Source organism: Cryptotermes secundus, unplaced genomic scaffold (genome assembly GCF_002891405.2).
Source record: "Cryptotermes secundus unplaced genomic scaffold, Csec_1.0 scaffold838, whole genome shotgun sequence".
In the NCBI taxonomy this organism is placed as follows: Eukaryota; Metazoa; Arthropoda; class Insecta; order Blattodea; family Kalotermitidae; genus Cryptotermes; species Cryptotermes secundus.
In genome coordinates this window covers 647,454-666,768 of record NW_019744415.1, presented here as the reverse complement: position 1 = coordinate 666,768, position 19,315 = coordinate 647,454, and the positions used below count along the sequence as shown (strand labels likewise).

The 19,315-nt window shown below is 37.5% G+C and overlaps 2 protein-coding genes across 4 annotated transcripts in view; one reads left to right on the top strand and one right to left on the bottom strand.

The window, feature by feature from the left end:
• The window catches only part of LOC111874751 (C-factor), a 32,685-nt gene extending 26,234 nt beyond the window's left edge, over positions 1-6,451 (top strand). For 2 of the 3 annotated variants that reach the window (XM_023870499.1, XM_023870500.1), the window contains 2 exons: positions 903-1,952; positions 2,387-6,451. In XM_023870499.1, the coding sequence (XP_023726267.1) occupies positions 903-1,952; positions 2,387-2,531 (1,195 nt within the window). In that variant the 3' untranslated portion in view covers positions 2,532-6,451. The remainder of the gene's footprint in view (positions 1-902; positions 1,953-2,386) is intronic. The other variant, XR_002844610.1, reaches the window with a different exon arrangement.
• Positions 6,452-7,486: 1,035 nt separating this feature from the next.
• Positions 7,487-10,720, bottom strand: LOC111874750 (B-cell CLL/lymphoma 7 protein family member B). The gene is made up of 4 exons (XM_023870498.2): positions 10,513-10,720; positions 10,175-10,250; positions 9,682-9,790; positions 7,487-8,178 (listed from the first exon to the last, which is right to left on the bottom strand). The coding sequence occupies exons 1-4, from the start codon at positions 10,602-10,604 to the stop codon at positions 8,060-8,062; spliced, it is 396 nt and encodes a 131-aa protein (XP_023726266.1). The 5' UTR covers positions 10,605-10,720; the 3' UTR covers positions 7,487-8,059.
• Positions 10,721-19,315: the final 8,595 nt, after the last annotated feature.

The following is a 19,315-nucleotide window of genomic DNA, read 5'->3' as shown; positions in this document are numbered from 1 at the left end:
GTGCATTTAATTCTAGTAATTTGTTGCTCAGACTTTGTACATTGTGATGAAGAATACTCAAATCCTGAGTTAAATTTGAACTTTCTTTAGGGGGATGGAAAGTTGACTTAAATGGATGATCTACCATAAAAAATCTTTATGTCATCCAACTGACAAAAATTTGCTATTTTTGGGTAGATATTTAAAAACAAAGCTGTGCATGCAATAGTTAACCCAGCTGCCACTAACAGTGCTACCTACCAGTCTCCCTCATGCAGGTGCTATATCAGTAGAGGCTAGTTGAATTTGTGATCACATTACAATATACAGTATGTCTCCCATATCTTCTACCCATGGATCTGCTACATTGCATAGGAAAACTCCCATGCAAGAACCAAAGTGAAAACGTGGGTTTCTGTCAGAATTTTTCCCATGTAACTGGCACACTCCATTTCCCGTGCATGCTTAATAATGGGGGAGTTTACTAAACTCTTAAAATCTGTATTCCCTGAGGCCTTCATACAAAAATTTCATAGAAGTGAAAGAGTTATCAACATTTTCTGAATGGGTATTAAGCCTCCCTGTGCTTTACCACATTATTACACAGTTTCATTAAAAGAATCTGTTGTTAGTCCACTGCTTTCAGATAACGTATCCATACTAGCTCCTAACTTGTAGGTTGAACAATTACATCTCATGTATTATGAATTTACATGTATGTTCTCATTTCGAAAGCAGATAATATTACAGTAATTCTGTATTAGCGCCTTTTTAAAAGTTCAATAAAAATATCTGCATGAATCATACTGCAAAACTGAGGATGAACAGATTTGGTTAAGTAGCTAGGAGATACAATTTATATTTCTGGAGTGCTGGACTGTACAACAAACACTGTTGACCCTCGTAATGATATGTTCTTCTAGGTATGGTCAATGTCTGATGCTGCTCCTACCCCAAATGGAGCAGGTGCTTCGAAGCATTTTTTGCTGGGCAAATGGCTGTCCGGAGAGGGTGCTCACAGCTGAATCAACTTCATTTTACACAACACTTGAAGAAATATTGGCAGAGAATATAACTGACATGAAAACTAATAAAGTGAGGGCAGTTCTAGGTGACTGTCTTATTGAAATGTTGCAGGACATTTTTGTGCATCAGAAAGGACCAAGAATAAGAGACAAGTTTAGCCATGGTGAATGTGACTTGTGTGACATACCAAAGAATCTCGCAAATCATATTATATGCGTAGCATTGGCTGTAATTATAAAAGCAAGAAAGGAAGAGAAAAGTGTGAAGAGCAATTCCAGTCTTTGTGGTACTCCCCAACTTCTGACAAATGACATGAATATATGCCCATCTCATCATTGTTCAGTTAAACTAGAGAATAAGATAAGAGAAGCAAGCAAGAACTATGTTTCTAAATTCCACCTCAGCTCCTTGCTTAAAATCAGTGTTACTGAAGTTGCTCATAAATTAATGGAATGGGAAACATACCCAAAACCTGAATCAGTGGAAGAACTGAGATGTAAGAAGTGGGAAGAAGTAATTCAAGAAGATGGGGCACAATTACTGCAGTTAAAACATGATCTGTGGAATTCAGTGTCAGGAATAATTTCATTGAATAACCATGATCATGAAAATAATTTTAGTGATATAGTTGGTTTTATAACAGAATATAAGATTTTGACTGTGTTCAGGTCTAAGACTGAGACAGACATATTGAACTTGTTGAAACAGATTACTGACAATATTCAGTTAATATGCAAGCAACTTGAAGAAGGCCTGAAAGCTAAATACCAGCTTCTCTGTTCTCGTATGTTACGATCCAGACAAAGAGAAACTTACTGTCGCATGTTGAATACAGTTCCATGTTTACATACTGCTGTTCAATGTGTGGTGCTTATAGTTGCTATCAACTTGCTGCACATTAACAGTGTACCTATTACATCAAGACAGGAATATCAGCATATATACAGGTACAAAATATAAATATTCAATTCATTTATTATATAGGAACAATGGTAAAATATAAGTAGCAAGTAATTATTTTTATGGAAAGAAAGTCAGCAGAATTATGGATATAAATCATTGGTAGTGAATATTACTGCATTGCTAGCCACTCTGTATTCTTATAGTTACAGGATGCAGAAAAATTAAAAGTAGATTTAACACAGAATCATTAATACAGTATGCATCAGTGCTTAATAGGTGTACAATTAAAAATGGTATGGGCTACTTGCAATAGAAATCTTTGAAAGCATATCTCCAGTGGGAACAGGATTTTAAACATCCAGATTACTTTTATGTTGACTGAAAGTCCCACTGACATATCTTTATTACATACACGTATATACATTTTAAATCTGTGAGAGCATACTTACCAAGTGTCATTTTTATATTTGCTTTTCAGATTCTTGAAAAAAGTTCTGCAGCATGTACAGAATCTGACAACTTATACAAGTGTGGAAAGGAATCGTTGGGATGAAGCAATGGCTTTAACATCATGCTTCTCTCAGCACTTGCATGATGCTTTGAAGCAAAATTTTATATTATAGGATACTCAAAATCCCACTACAGGAACTCTCAAAGACTGCCTACATAGATGGATCATTATATAAATAATTATATGTATAACAATTTTTTTAAACTGGTGTGACTCGTGGTAGTATTATTCTTATCATCTTTATAAGAATACACATTATGCTACTAAAATAGTGTAGGTATGTCATTTTGATTACTTTGACATTATATGTTTTGTTCTTTAAACCTTTGTGGTCCAGTTCTTGAGAAATAATATCACTAAACAGCAAAGAGTTCCTGAAATAAATGGAACAGAAATGATTTGTTTAGTAAGATTTATTTTCTCCACAACACATTTAAAGTCAAATAAAATTCAAATTCTTCACACGGTAGATGCATATTTCAATTTCCTATTTTAGTAATTGTATGATATATATCCTTTTTTAAACACATCCAGATGTACCTATAATTTACAAAGTTTATAATATATGCAAGATTTCTACCAGATACATTAAATTAACCACTTTCAAGAACATCTATAGTAATTCTTTGGCAGTAACAGCGTACTTCAGTTTTACACCAACCCAGCAAGAAACTATAAAACTGTGGTACTACCATTACATTTCAGAATGCAATATGTAAGGCCCTTCATCCACCGCCGCAATGCAACCACAACTTGGCTACAACTCAACCAAAATGAAATCAAACTAAACTCGAACACAATCTTGGCTTCGTCCACCAATGTAACTCTTTTCCAACAGTTTAACTCGCAATGTCGAGTAGTTCAGGTGAAAGTGTTGTGCTCGCATATTGGTACATAAAAATGTTCACAAAAAGAAACGCAAATGGTGGACTCATCCTTACATAACTAAGAACACCAACAGGCGGGCGTTCATAACGGCACAAGAATTAAAAAAAGACGAGAAGAAATTTCAATCTTATTACAGAATGTCTAGACATCTGTTTGTAGAGTTAGTGAAAACTGTTCAACCTTACATACAAAGAAAGGACACAAACTATAGGAAAAGCATAAGTGTTGAAGAAAGACTGCTAATTACACTAAGGTAAGTTTAATTACAGTATTTAAGTACAATACAAAATTGTTTTATTACAAACACAATACACACAAAATTATTACATATGCCACCATTGGGAGGCATTGGGCCAGTTTTTATGACCCACCCCTTACATACATACAACTTCTTGGTTTCAGGTATCTGGCCACTGGATGTTCCTTTACCGCCATCTCATTTTATTCTGCTCATGGAAACAATACGATTGGAAGAATAATTTCTGAAACCACTGTCGCAATATGGAACTGGCTGCATGATACGTACATGTAAATCCCTGATAAAAATGGATGAAAGGAAATATCCAGTTGATTCCAAGAGCTATGGAATATTCCAAATTGCATTGGAGCGATTGATGGAAAACATATACACATACAAAAGTTGCCTGGAAGTGGTTCAAAAAATTTCAATTACAAAGCCTTTCATTCTGTAGTCCTGATGGTGTGTGCTGATGCTGATGGCATCTTTATGATAGAAACTGAGTATGCTGGGAGAAACAGTGATGGAGGAATTTTCAAAACTGCAAGAATGAATAATTGGCTTCAGAAAGATGAACTAAATTTACTTGATCCTGAAACATTGCCATTTGATGACAGTGAAGTGAAATTTCCATACTATTTCGTTGCTGACAAAGCATTTTCACTTCTAAGATATCTAATGAGACCATATCCAACGAGAAGATTAAATAATTTGGCTAGACTATTTAATTATCGATTGAGGAGGGCCCGTAAAAATGTTGTGTGCATTTGGTATGATATCTCAAAAACTTCAGGTTTTACTGTCTGCTATACATTGTAAAAATGTAATGTCTGTTAATAACATAATTCGTGCTGTCCACATTCTGCACAATTTTATTCAGAAAAGGGAAGGTAAACCCTACTTCACTCATTATAATGATGAAAAACAGAATTCCAATGAACTGCCTTTCATTGATGTACCGGTAGAGAATGTAACAATAGATGAAAGATCAAATTCTCAACAGTTAAGGGATTATTTATCATATTATTTCCTTGGTCCACAAGCAGCTGTACATTGGCAATGGCAATATTGTATAAATGAATAAATTTTCTGTATTGTATGAAATACTTATTTTAATACAATAGAATAAAACCATTTGAAAGAAAACTTCCCTTCTTCATTTACTTCTTTCCCTATTTCCACCCAAGCTTTATAAACTACAGTTTTCCTTGAATAATCAGATAATTTATAGTTTTATAGACAAGGATATTTTTCCACAGCCTGCACAAGTTTAATACAAATCTTGCTTTGACATCGTGTGTTGCTTGACAGTTACATTCAAACTGGCACATTCAGTTGCATAGCAACTCCTTTCCGATTGGTTATCTTCAGGTCGGGTTACAGTTTCATTGGTGGGAGAGAGAAGGAACCGGTAACGTAGAAGTACCAGCCTCACGAGGAAGAGTGCATGTGCAACAAATGAATCTGATGCAACTGGTTCTTCTAGGGAAGTTAAAAGGAAACCGCTCAAGACGAGCTGGTCTTAAGAGGGAAGCGGTTGTAACGGGCGGAGATAGTCGCTGCAAGGAGTAGCCGAAACAACTGGAGACAAAGAAAGCACATCCTTGGAAGAAAAGGAACAGGGGTACACCGTTAGGCTATTCGGGACGAACAGCCTTAAGGAGGGAGCAGTGTGACATGTTGCGCAACGGAAGACCCCTCCCTCTCCAGTGGTACGTGGCGGCATCGTAGTGCTGTCGTTACTATGGTAATAGGCAAGTCAGCACCCCGCCCTCTCCCCGCAGTGACGTAACACGCAACGCAGCTGTGACACGGGTAACAGGCAACAGTGGTACCCATTGCGTAACGGGCGGGCACTGCGACTTTATAAGAGCACTACACTGCCTACAGAGTCAGTTAAAGCGTATCAGCGGCCGAAGACAGTTCTCCAGTCAGCAGTGAACAAGTTAAAAGTGTATCAGCCGCCGAGGTGAGTTCTCCAGTCAGCAGTGAATGAGCTTAGTTGGAATCTAGCCAGCAGCGAGCCGTTAGGGTTAAGTTGGAATACAGCAGCCATTGCGGAAAGAAGAACCGGACGTGTGTGTAATCGTGTAATTGGGAGTGTGATACAGGGACAATTACATGGCTCCCGTGCTGTGAATATGTCTATAGACTACTGAAGCTAGAGTGAAGAGATTATTGCGAATAGGGTTATAAAGTGTGAAACCCCGCAACATTGTTGTAATTAATTGTAACCAATACTGGTAGGTTGTCAAATAAACCAAATTAATCCGAACGGCAGCTTCAGTGTCTAAACATGTTACAATATTATTAACAGGGGTCAGACTATTACACAACTCAAAAACAAGTAATCTGTCGTCATTTTTCAGTCGCGTTGCAATTGCATTGTGGCGGTGGACGAAGAGCCTAAGAGTATTTGTTACTGCTAGCTTCGGTTTAATTCCTCACATTCAATTAATATGTTGTCAAAAGTGCATGATGGTGCACATAACTAGTATGTGTAAACAGTGAAAGCAAATGTACATTTATAATTCCCTTCAAGTTTGGAATTCTCTGGAAATGAAGAAATTATGATCATACAGGAAGTTCTCTTCAGCAAACTGATAAAATAATGAGCAAAATTAAATCACACAGACCATTAATATCAATTTGTAGTTATTTAATTCTTTGAGCAATATGGATGTTTAACAACAGCCATAAGAGACAGTTGATAGCAGAGTATCTGTGCCTGTTAAATTGACCGATAAGTATGATATACATATATATAATAAAGAAAGAAAAACACTTCTTTATTTTTATTTCTTTAAAGAACTCTGTGAGGTCAGTACAGGTGAGGGGAATACCCATTGCTCAGAGATTAGGTAACAACAGTATTCATTTATATTTATTACTGTCCTTGAATATATGCAAAAACAATGCAATATTATTTTGAAAAGGAAATGCCCACTGACTAAAATTCACATTTCTTTTGCTTGATCTAACTTGCTGATTTTACTTCCATAACTACACAGGGCATGCATTCATTATAGTACACCAGACAGCTTTGTTTCAGTCAAAGAGAAATATAACTACAAATCTTAATACATTATTTCGATGTCTATGAGAGTATCACTAGACAAACTCTCTCCACAACTTCAATGGCATGGGTAACAAAGTATGTTTTATATGAGGGGAAATTAATAAATAAGGTGAATTTACATTTTTTACAGACTTCCATTACTATATACCCTCACTGCTGAATGTATAAACATAACAGTAGTCATAATATTATATTTCAGCATCCTGTTGCATTGAGGCATCATTCTTATTATTCAAGTACACTGTCGATAATGAAACAGTGATATAAAAGACACCTAAAATATATATTTTTTCCCTAAAAGTGTAATTTTAATACTTTAAAATGTTATTAAATATCATGAAATGTAATTAAGACATTGTAAGTATATCTTATACACTAAAAGTGACTATCAAAATACTTGAAAATGTCTTTTTGTTTTACATAATGTTCTTCAATTTTGAAACATGTTTCAGCCACACATGGGCCATCATCAGGCAACTTCTAATTTGTGGGGAGACCATGCACTGTCCACTTGTATTTCGTGCTCCCATGCACATTGTTGTTTTGTTGTTGCATGTCATATCTAGAATACTTGGCCATCATATTGCAATGTATAATATGTATTAGTATGATTTTTATCATGTTGTCCTTATGTATGAAATGTTGAAATTTTGCGTACTTACGTATATTTGTATGTTTTTTCCTGTATATGTGTTTTTGGTGCAGTCTTCACGTATAGTAACCCTAGTGTAGTTGTAGATATATAAGCAGGAGCAAGTATTTTAATAGTCACTTTTAGTGTATAAGTAGTGTACTTGCAGTGTCTTAATGACATATTATGATATTTAATAACATTTTAAAGTATTAAAAGTTACACTTTTAGTGAAAAATATATATTTTAGGTGTCTTTTATATCACTGTTGCATTATTGATGGTGTACTTAAATAATAAGAATGATAGTTTATGTACATAGATGAAAATACTGTCACTAACAGTTTTCAAATGACAGCTCCTCCATTCAGACTGCACTGTATTTGAACTGTGAAGTGTTATCAAGCTTTACCATCACAAGGAGTAGAACCAAGTGAAATTTATTGCAGAATATGTGCATAACATCAGGATAGTTGTTTATAATTGAAAAATGTGTGGTGTGAGCTGTTAAAAATGACTGCATAAGTTTAGTGGATGCACATCAACCAAGTAGATGGGTTGAAGCAGCAACACTTGTTACAGTTCAAAGTGCTAATGGACTTATTCAGGAAAACTGACACATCACATAAGATGAAATGTGTGCTGATATGACCTTGCCATGGGACTGCTCACACCATAATGCATGAAACACACATTTTAAGCTATACTTAAATTCACCTTATCTACTGACTTACTCTTGTACATTTCAAAGCTAAATATTTAGAAATGCTTCTTAAAAGGGTGAATCATCAGTTTTTGAGACCAATCAGTCAGACTTCAACCGCTTTGTACTTGGTTCACTGCTTTGTGAGTTTGAGTCCTCTGAGAATCCCAGCTGTGCAGAGAAATCTGTTGGCCCTTGAGAATCACTTACCATAGAGAAACCTGTAAAATCCATCATAAATTTTAAAAAGGCATGGAAACAGTTTAGACTTTTATCCATACCACTAAGGGGGGCACGCATTAGCATAGTTGGTTGAGGCACTACGCTACAAGCCAGAAGGTCGCAGGTTCAAGTCCCAATGAGGCCATTGGATTTTTTTTTTCAATTGACCTAATCCTTCAGCTGCACTATGGCCCTGAGGTCGACTCGGCCTCTAACAGAAATGAGTACCAGGAATATTCTTGGAATATTCTTGGGGGTAAAGGGCGGCCAGTGCGTAGGGCTGACAACCTTGCTGCCATCTATGAGCCGACTGTCTAGAAAATGTGGAACCTCAACATCTCACAACCCTATGGGCCTCCACGGCCTGTTACAGGGATACCTTTACTTTTACTTTTTTATCCATACCACTAAGAACAGAGCTGCAGGCAAATTATTGGAGAACATTACATGGCATTTTGTTTTAATTAACATAGGAGCAATGGAACCTACTGAAATGGTACACCTAGTAGCAACTTAGGAATGAGACATATTTTGAAGACTCTTGTATTTTTTTAGATATCATGAAATTTAATGGCTCTTTCAGTATTGAGACAGTGCAGCATCAGATGACAGGATGACGAATGATTTGGAAAGAAGTGCCCATTGCTTTATTGAGACTAACTCAGCATTTTCCTGAAGGGACGAAGGAAAACTAAAATAGCCTGAGCCAGGATAGCCAGTGTTCCATCTAAGATTCAAACTGTGCACCTCCTGAATACAAGTCTAGAACATTATTTCTAGGACCAACCTGTTCAGTCCCCTACATATCAAGCATATGGTTACTGATGGAGAAAGGAGACCAGACTTAGGTGAGACTCTTTCTCTGTACATTTAAGAATGCATGTATGTGGGAGGAAGGGAAAAAAGGTCCTACATTTTCCCTAGCTGTAACTGCTTATTCTGATAGAATTAGGAAGTGAGATGTGGCAAGGAAGTAGGTTGTTCAAAATATTAAGTTTATAATTTGAATTCTGTTAGACAAGAAGTTTTAAAGGTCAGAATATGAGCCTGCCTTTTATGTTGAACATATTTTGCCAGAATTCTAAGTATCTTTTCTGTGGGGAATGAAGAATAACACTGAAGGTGCATGAAATTTAAGCTCTGAGCAGAATATAGGGACCCAAAAAAGATTAAGGAACAAGTGGATGGGAGAGAAGAGGAACTGGGTAACTTTTCTCTTCACCCAGCCTCAGAGGGCTATTAAGGGAGGACGTACAAAATACAAAATTTTGGCTGAGAGACAAGTACGGCATGAGATTAAAAGTCTTCATGGAAATATGTTGTGTGGATATATGATGGATTTAAATAACTCAGGACAGTGTTCAACAGTAGGCTCCTGCCAGTGATGAAACTTCACCATCTTCTACCTCTCCCTATAAAGAGATACTCTTATTATGTAAGAAAATACTGCTACAGTACAAGAGCAATTAAACACTATTATCAAATGGAAACCATAAACTTACATGTGTTTGAATCCTCAGCAAGACCAAAATTAGAATTAGACGAATCTAAAGTAGCTGCTTTTCTTGCTAATGTGTTCTCCTTGTTGCAGTGGTCTTTGCCCTTTTTCTTCTGAAAAAAGGAACATAAAAACAGACTGTTATATACATGATAGGACACCATAATCTTTACACATTTTATACTTCTACCATTTGCAAATATTGTATGACATACTGGAAGTCCTGCATATGCATGAAAATGCTTCCACTTATAGTAACAACAGATATATTGTTCTTTCTGTATTTCATCTGTATTTATTTATTTATTTTTTTATGAAGCTGTCAGTATTAATTTCATGTGTTGATTCATTCAATGAATACATGATGCTTTATTCTCATTACTTGCAATGAGTTCTGTTTAGGTGGCCTTATACATACAAATTTTAGTAATTGAAGTTGCTTCTGATTCACTTTTCAATATTACTGAAAACTGGAGTCACAAACAAAAGAAGCGAACCTGCTCACTGCTTGAAATTGGGACCCACTTGTAGATTTTCATTGTCGTCTCGCCAATTGTCACCCACTTCTTTTCCCTGAAAAGAACATGAGCCAAGAAAAAAGAACCTATTACAGAAATCAAGTTGTGTATTCACACATGACGAAACCGTTATTTTCTTTTCTGGGGGGGGATATTGATTAACTTCAAAATTGCCGTACATCCTAACATAAAGGCTATAACCTCTTATAAATGTCTTTGTTGTAATGTAATTCCATTTTAATAATCACAACACAATTACGCCAATTTTAGGAGTTACTTCTAGGTTATGTGGTGTATCCATCCATTAAATAACTTACCAATGACGTACTTTGTCAACCACTTGCATTACTCTTTTAATGTCATCTTTGGCTCTACTTCTTGTTTCTGCTCTGACAGATCTAGACATCATTTTGATTACTTCAGCACTTCCACAGACATGGGAACAACACGCCAAACAAAAACGTACCTCTTCTTTTGAACACACAAACCCGGCGAGGTTATCGATTAAAATTATCGATCTATTATCCTGAACTTCTCATATGATTTATCGAAGGGCAATATTAAAATCTCGCCAACATATGCTCGTCAATTTGATTTTAGAATATTATATTTAAGCATCCTGTTGCACTCTACACGATAAATGATACAAACTCCGTCCTAAGTGCAAACAATATATATTTATATGTCTTTGATCTTGTTCTTTCTACACTACATGTTTCAGCCTCTATCGGCCATCATCAGGTGTATACTCTTAACGTTGCTGCCACACTGAACCCAGTCTAAAACTTAACATTTAAAAACACAATGTCACATTCTTCGTATTATCAACATCTACATCGTTGATATGTGTCTGGTATGTAGATTATGTTGCACACGTCAAACCCGATATTCTTGTAGTAGCACTCTAAAAATCTTTAGTTATGATGTTTTAAAACCTTTTAAAATTTTTTTCTCTAAATTTAAAATTTAAAATTTAAAATTCTTAGGGTTACTCGCCCTATGTCTAAGTGCTGGAGCGGCTAGTTCTTGTTTTCACACTGTACAGGTGTTATTTAATGTAGTCTTCTTGTGTGAGTGCCGCTGCTTGTCTGTACTACGTGTGCTGTCTGCTGTATTTGCACTTAGGACGGAGTTTGTATCATTTATCGTGATTTTAGAATATTATATTTAAGCATCCTGTTGCACTCTACACGATAAATGATACAAACTCCGTCCTAAGTGCAAACAATATATATTTATATGTCTTTGATCTTGTTCTTTCTACACTACATGTTTCGGCCTCTATCGGCCATCATCAGGTGTATACTCTTAACGTTGCTGCCACACTGAACCCAGTCTAAAACTTAACATTTAAAAACACAATGTCACATTCTTCGTATTATCAACATCTACATCGTTGATATGTGTCTGGTATGTAGATTATGTTGCACACGTCAAACCCGATATTCTTGTAGTAGCACTCTAAAAATCTTTAGTTATGATGTTTTTAAAATCTTTTAAAATTTTCTCTAAATTTTAAATTTAAAATTTAAAATTCTTAGGGTTACTCGCCCTATGTCTAAGTGCTGGAGCGGCTAGTTCTTGTTTTCACACTGTACAGGTGTTATTTAATGTAGTCTTCTTGTGTGAGTGCCGCTGCTTGTCTGTACTACGTGTGCTGTCTGCTGTATTTGCACTTAGGACGGAGTTTGTATCATTTATCGTGATTTTAGAATATTATATTTAAGCATCCTGTTACACTCACAAAATATATATAAGTCAAACTCCGTCTTAAGTGCAACAATTTAATTGTAGTTCTTTCTTCTTCCCTTCCTCCACACAAGAAGAAAGAACTACAATTAAATTGTTGCACTTAAGACGGAGTTTGACTCATATATATTTATTTTAGAATTCCAGTCTAAAATTTAAATTTCTTTTTTTAAATTAAAATTCAAAATTTAAATTTTTAAATCACAAGGATACCTGCTCTGTGTCTATATGTCCTGCAGCGGCTATTTCTTGTTTCCAGCACCGTTCATGTATCATTCTGTGCAGGCTCCCTGTGTGTGTGTGTCACTGCTCCTCTTTATTATTACCATATTTACGCATGTACAGGCCGCAGCACAATTTTCAGACAGAAATTATAGAAAAAAATAATTTTCTTGGAATATTATTTCAGGAGTATTACACCCTGTATTAGTAATTATGAATATAATTTTTTTTAAATGAAGTGTGATTTCGAATATTTCGAATATAAGCCGCACCCCAGTTTTCCTCTTGAATTTTTGGCAAAAAATGTGCGGCCTATACATGCGTAAATACGGTATCTTATTAAAGATGAGCACAATCTAGATCACCTTTTGTTCGAAAACTATGTAAAAAGAAACCGAGTGCTACGAAGATTTATTCAAAGGGGAGATAGAAAAAAGAACATTTGCCTACAATATTATTTTGAAACCATTTAAAATATTTTTACGTATCGAGATAAACTTGTCGGTCTCTATATTGATATATATGGGGACATATTTAAAAATAATTTTAATATATGATATATTTTCTTCTCTCGTCTTCTATTTACCACTTTGGTTCCTTTAATGCTGATCACAGTGGCCGCGTGGCCTAAGACACGCAAAGTTTCAGCCCGCTCTAACAGTGGGATCATGTGTTCGAATTCCACACGACACATGAATGTCTGCACGCGTTAATTCTGTTTGTGTTGTCCTGTGTAGGTGGCAGCCTTGCGACTATGTTGATCTGAGTCCTACTAACTGTCTGTAAGATCCATTATTCCACATTAATGAATTTTGTGTGAAACAAAAAATGGATTTTTTTCTTGTTATGGAGATTAGGGCAAGAATCCTGAGTACCCCCGTCTGCGGGTCCTTACGTGTAGTGAGAAAGTTACGAATTATCTATTTCTGAAAAGCCAATTAGATCAGGTGACCAAGAGGTCTCTATCAAGAGGACCTGAGTTCGAGCCCTTCACACATTCTTCTGACTTTTCAGATTATACAACACTACAGGTTTCGGCCCCAAACGGCCATCTTCAGGTGTTTTATGTTACAGATATGTTACTAAAGAACTAGTAAAGACAAAACCAACCGCTGTGGAGGAAGCAAACACAAACCAGGAGCATATGGCAGTCAAAAACTGAAAATAGACCACGAACATGAGGGGCGAGCTGCCGAGAAAAACACCTTCATGCATTTACGAAAATGACGACACCCCGGGTGAGGTGAAATAATATGCAAGATAAATTTTAAAGGATTTTATCTCGTTTTACTTAAAAAGAAGACTACAGCGTGTGATTTTAACACGAATTAAAAGGGTGTAGCAGTTTTGAATATAAAAAAACACATGAAGATGGCCGTTTGTGGCCGAAACATGTAGTGTTGAAGTGTGGCATGTAAAAGTGTTGCAATTTTGTCGGAAGATAAACAAATGGACGCTCATTTGTGCGCTATAGTTACAGTAAACTGCAGAACGCTACAATTCAGCAGATAAGGTTTTTATGTGTTTCTCTATGTTCACGCTGTCTTTCGGCATTTAACTTTTTCGTTTGGGCACATTATTACACTTATATTCTCCTAACAACTTGTTTGGGGGCCGTGCCATAGCTGAAGCGGTTAGTCGCTTGCTTCCCACCGCGGCGGCCCGGGTTCGATCCCGGATTTGGTCAAGGGGGATTTGTGGTAGACAAAGTGGCTTTGGGGCAGGTTTTCTCCGAGTACTTCGGTTTCCCCTGTCAATCTTCATTCCACCAGTTGCTCCACAATCACCCTCACCTCTCATCTGGGGCTGGTACAATAGGCCAGAAGTGGCCGCAGTGTTGTATCCCGGTGATGGGACAGATTGCATTTTGGCAGGGCGAGCGGTTCCCTTGGGAGTCACTGTGGCGTGTGAGAGTACTGCAACTTGAAATTAACTAATACATTTATTGATAATGTACACAGTTGTAGAGAAAACCCTGTTTGTAAGAAAATCAATGGTGTGCCTGAACAAGGGCAGCGGCCGACTCCTTGTATTAGACAGCTCCTGCTCCACTTAGTGCATACTCAGGCAGCGTCGATATCAAAAAGCGTCTTTGCTTACGCCCCGTGTGGTATATATCTGGTCCAGTTAGGGCGTTACCCTTCTGGAGTAATGTGACTAGCGTCATTCATTGCATCACCCTCATGAGTTTTTGGAGGGTCCACAGCTGTCTTGTTTTTAGTAAAAGAAACAAGCATCTTTCTTGTGACAGCACAGGTAAATGACAAAGCTCTAATCTTTTGATCCTTTCTGAAGTTAATCTCTTGATACTTCCTGTTGGTACAAACGTTTCATCATACTATGTGTTCATAAGGTACAGGCTTTTCCTCATATTACTTTATACCATATAACATGTTATATCAATAAAACAATTCATTACATACTATGTATCCCCATATACCACATAGGAATTAACATATACAAGAGTTTATAGTATAAGCATCACCATACCTTATACAACAATCTATACCAGGTGTCACCATATACAACAGCAGTACAAGGGTCTTAGTCCCACCCCACTAGCAATAAAAAGACCGCTACTTTTCCTGTGCTATCTCACATATGCAGCCTATTACCAGCGGACATCTCATTAGTGCGTGACTTTATGCGCTGATCGCCTGCCTATAGTATTGCGTCATCCACTAAACAGTGGAACTGACAGCCGTATTTTTTTTGTGATACTTTAATTTTGAATAAAAAAAACTTCTAATTAATATTGTAACGTGAATGGCGTAGCGGGACGTGGGGATCGCGTGATCACTGTGATCTCGCGAGTGACGTCACATACCCCCACTCCGTGCATCAGTGTGCAACGCCCGGTAGACACCCCTTTCCCCTCGGTGACTTAACACGGGACGCCAGAGTTGCTACGTAACGGTAAACAACTCCCGGCAGCGCTGCCTAGCAACGCCTTTGTAAACACAGCGGGGAGTCCGTGCAACGACTGTTACTAGGCAGTCGGTAAACACTTCCTTGCGCAACAATGGTGGCTATTACGTAACTGTTTTCTGTGTTGTCCGCAACGTTGCTAAATAAGGAGCATTGAACACTATTCCACAGTGAGTTACGAGATAGGCAGGGAGTCAGTCAGTCAGTGTGTGAGCAGGAGTGACACAGTGCGGATGGAACAGTCACCGACCGGAAAGAAGAATACCGGAACGTGTTATTAGAAGTGATAGCCTGAGAAGCAGATGCTTGGCTCACAAGAGAAGTAATTGGGGGTGTGTAAAACAGTGACACTGGAATAGCTCCCGTATCGTAGGGTGAATACGAGTAGACTACTGAGGACAGAGTGAATAGAATATTGCGTAGGGTTTGTAAAGTGTGTAAACCCGTAGCAGTGTTATAATTAATTGAAGCCAAGACTTGTAAGTTGTTCCATAAACCAATCAACAAACTGAACGGCCTCTTAAGTGGCAAAACACGTTATAATATACAGAAAAACATAAAAAGAAAACCCAATGAAACGTCAAACATACGATGATTTCTATTTTGATAAAGGGAACAGGCATGGGGCCAGAGGGTGTTTTCTCTTGTTACGGGAGGGGGGTCAGAGGTAAAAAATTTGAGAACTACTGCCATAAGTTATTCAGAAATAACTAACCCTAATATCTTCAATGTGATGTTTAATTTTCAATATTTATAAATTATTGCACAACCTTCAGCAAACATCATGTTAAAATAAGATAACAAAAATCTATTAGAAATAAAGTTTATTCATATATACGTACATAAATAAATAGAAACTGCCCAGAGGTACTGTACATTTTATAATTACAAATAATTCAAAAGCAAATTACAATTACTTTTAATAATTACAAATAATTCTACTGCTTAGTCCTGGATCACACTATGAAAACTGGCAAACTAAATGCAAAAGCGACATCCGCTCTTTTCATAGATTTTGTCCTTCTTAATGCCACGTACGCCAACATCTCTGTTTCGAACTGATCGTCTGAATCTGATTCAGAACTTATATCAAGTAATACGTGTTCCGCCATATTTCTACGATAATGACTTCGTCCTTCACACTGCGCTATCTCACGCTGTGAACGTGCGCCCTGCCTGCGCCTCAACATGCGGCCGGCCGTAGTGTGTCGAGCAACGCAAACTGAGCAAATGGCAACGAAACTCGCCGGTAGACTGAGAAACACAATTTCCAGGCAACAGAGCATGCCAGTCTTCTAACGAGTGAGTTGCCGCGTGGATTCATTGAAATTACAGTAGCTGTTCTGTAACGCGTATCAGTGATTCATAACTTAATTTCCAGGCAACGCAGCGTGCCAGTCTTCTAACAATTGCGTTTCCGCGTGGATTCCTAGTAGTCAGCTGTGCTGTAACGCGTTTCAGTGATTCATTTGTTTGTAGGTGTCTTGAGTAAATAATCGTCCACTACTGATAATTCGACATTCCCTGTAGAGCTGTAGAGGACGGGTGATGGTTTTAACCTTCGTGGTTTCGTTGCGGTTACCAGTTTCTTCGATGTGCCCTCGCTCTAATTACAAATTATGCTAATGTCACTGAACTTATACACTAACTAGTAGGTTATTCCACGGGTCTCATACGTCATGTAACGGCACTGTTTCTTGAACTACTGTTGTCACTGTTCCTGCTAGAAGTCCTAGTTATCAGATTAGGTCTTCAAACTCTGGGAGTCCGTGACACGGCCCATACTGCATGGGAGATTAACGTGGAAAATATGGAGGAAGGACATAGCAAGAAGTGGCCAGTGCGACGAGTGCGCTCGCGGCCGCATGTACTGGATTTAAGCCGTGGCTTAATGTATACTTGCAAGATGAAGGCTTGCCGCCTTCACGACTGCACTCGCCTTGTCGCTTTGGCGGATCCACGTGGATTCTCTCGATAATTTCGCCGACCTCTTGAGCACTACGAAGTTCATCACCACTGTTGTCTACTAAGAGTGTTCGGCGACTTGTTCAACTTCATCATCATTACGAGGACCATGACTGCTGTTTGTCACAAAGGAGTGTTCGGCGACTTGTTCACCTTCATTATCATTACGAGGACAATCACTACTGTTCGTCACTAAGGAGTGTTCGGCAACTTGTTCACCTTCGTGAGCACTGCGCGGTCCAACACCACTGTGTTCTACTAAGGAGTGTTCGGCGACTTCTTCACCTTCCTGAGCACCTCGAGACCCATCACCACTTTTGTCTACTAAGGAGGGTTCGGCGACTTGTTCAACTTCATCATGATTTCGAGGCCTATCACTACTGTTGGCCACTAAGGAGTGCTGGGCGGCTTGTTCACCCTCTTGAGAACTACGAGGCCCATCACCACTGTTGTCTACTAAGGAGTATTGGGCGACATATTCACCTTCATGAGCACTACGATACCTATCAACGGCATGACGCTCTGGCTCTAATTTGACACCCCTGCATTCAGTGACCTCAGCTCTCTGTTCTTGTGCAGCCGATTCGTGTAGAGTAGGTCGGATAGAACCGCGTCTTCTGCTGCTGTTCACATCAGCAGTGTCTAACCTCCTCAGCTTCCTGGTTGGTACAGACGGCACCTCCTCACTGTCTTGCCAAGAAGCACATCTCTTCTGCTTTGCAGTCTTGCCCTCCATACTCTTAGTGGCGCTGCTGTTCCTCATATTTGAATCTAGTACCGTAAAGTATTATGTAACCATTGAATTATTTTCTAATCTTTCTTTGCGTTATAAGTGTGCCGACTGAATATCAACCCTGCTTTTAGATATCTAAATTCATTTTATACAATTGAAAAATATGTACTGCACATATTCTAAGTTTATTTACAACAAAATTATTTTTAAAACTTCATACACAGAATATCGGGTGAGTCAATATACAAAGCCTAGATAATGAAAACATACATATATAAGCAGTACTTATTGGCAGGGAATAATATATACTGTCTCTCACTGTATTGATAAAGCTAATTCATGGAATAAAATTAATGGTTGCACAGAAATAATTTAAAGTGAATTTAAATCCCTTCTCATCATTCATCATTTTTTTTATTGAATGAGGTAAATGATTGAAGACTCTTATACCTGCAATACGTTTTTGTCAAATTTGGACAGGTTCATGTATGTGCAAATTTCTTACATAGCCTAGTTTTATGATCATGTAATTCACTATTGTTCTCAAATATTTTTTATTATTAACCACAAATAAATGTAGTGCATATATATAGGGAATAAAATGTCATCCTTTTCATCCTCTTAATTATCTCCCTACAGGAGTCTCTTGGTATCATATTCATTATGCATCTGATAATTCTCTTTTGCATTATGAATACCATTTCGCTAAGCTAGCACTACCCCATAAGATTATTCCGTAATTAATAATAGAATGAATATCCGCAAAGTAGATTAACCTTAGCATTTCTGTTGTTACTGTATGCTTTATATTTCTAATTGCATAACATGCTACAGATAATTTGTTTATAATATAATATAATAAATGTGCTGGCTCCAAGACAAAGTGTCATCAATAAGCAAACCAGGAATTTAGTCTCAATAGCTGTAACATAAGCTGGTGATATTTTACCAGGATATGCCTAGAGAAAATATTATAAAGGTGTAACCATTGCTGATAGCAATAACCTAGCAACGAATAGTGAAAGCAGACTGAGGAGACTTATTGTGGTGTTAGAATATAATAATTAATTTTGTTTTCTAGTTTCTGCAGAAAAACAAATGATAAACTACCTTTCAGTGAGGCGGCAGGCATGTGGGCAGTACCGGGACTGGGTAGTAATATAGAGCCATAGCAACAATTAATGCAACAGCAATTCACAGGCCCAATACCACCATACCAAATTAAACAAACCAGCTACAATATGATGCCTTTGGATAAAACAATATTTAACATAACCCCATCAAAAAGCAATAACAATACTAACACCGAATATGAGCCAGAAATAAGAACAAACTACACTTGGAACCAGGTAAAGGAAAAGAGGAGATCTAACCAAGACCCAGGAACAACAACAAAAGGAAACCCCTTGCTAAATTGAAGTGCATCATGGAAAGCCTTACGGGGCTCTCTGTATGGTTCATTCCTATCATACATTAGTTGTGAGACACATTATGTGCGAAGCTCTTATAGTATTAAAAATTGT

What these genes read in the sequence shown, in the direction of transcription:
- LOC111874750 (XM_023870498.2), bottom strand. Translation starts at nt 10,604, where the DNA reads ATGATGTCTAGATCTGTCAGAGCAGAAACAAGAAGTAGAGCCAAAGAT. An exon ending in GTTGACAAAGTACGTCATTG is followed by an intron (nt 10,251 to 10,512) that starts GTAAGTTATTTA and finishes TGTTCTTTTCAG; the next exon opens with GGAAAAGAAGTGGGTGACAA. An exon ending in CAATTTCAAGCAGTGAGCAG is followed by an intron (nt 9,791 to 10,174) that starts GTTCGCTTCTTT and finishes TCCTTTTTTCAG; the next exon opens with AAGAAAAAGGGCAAAGACCA.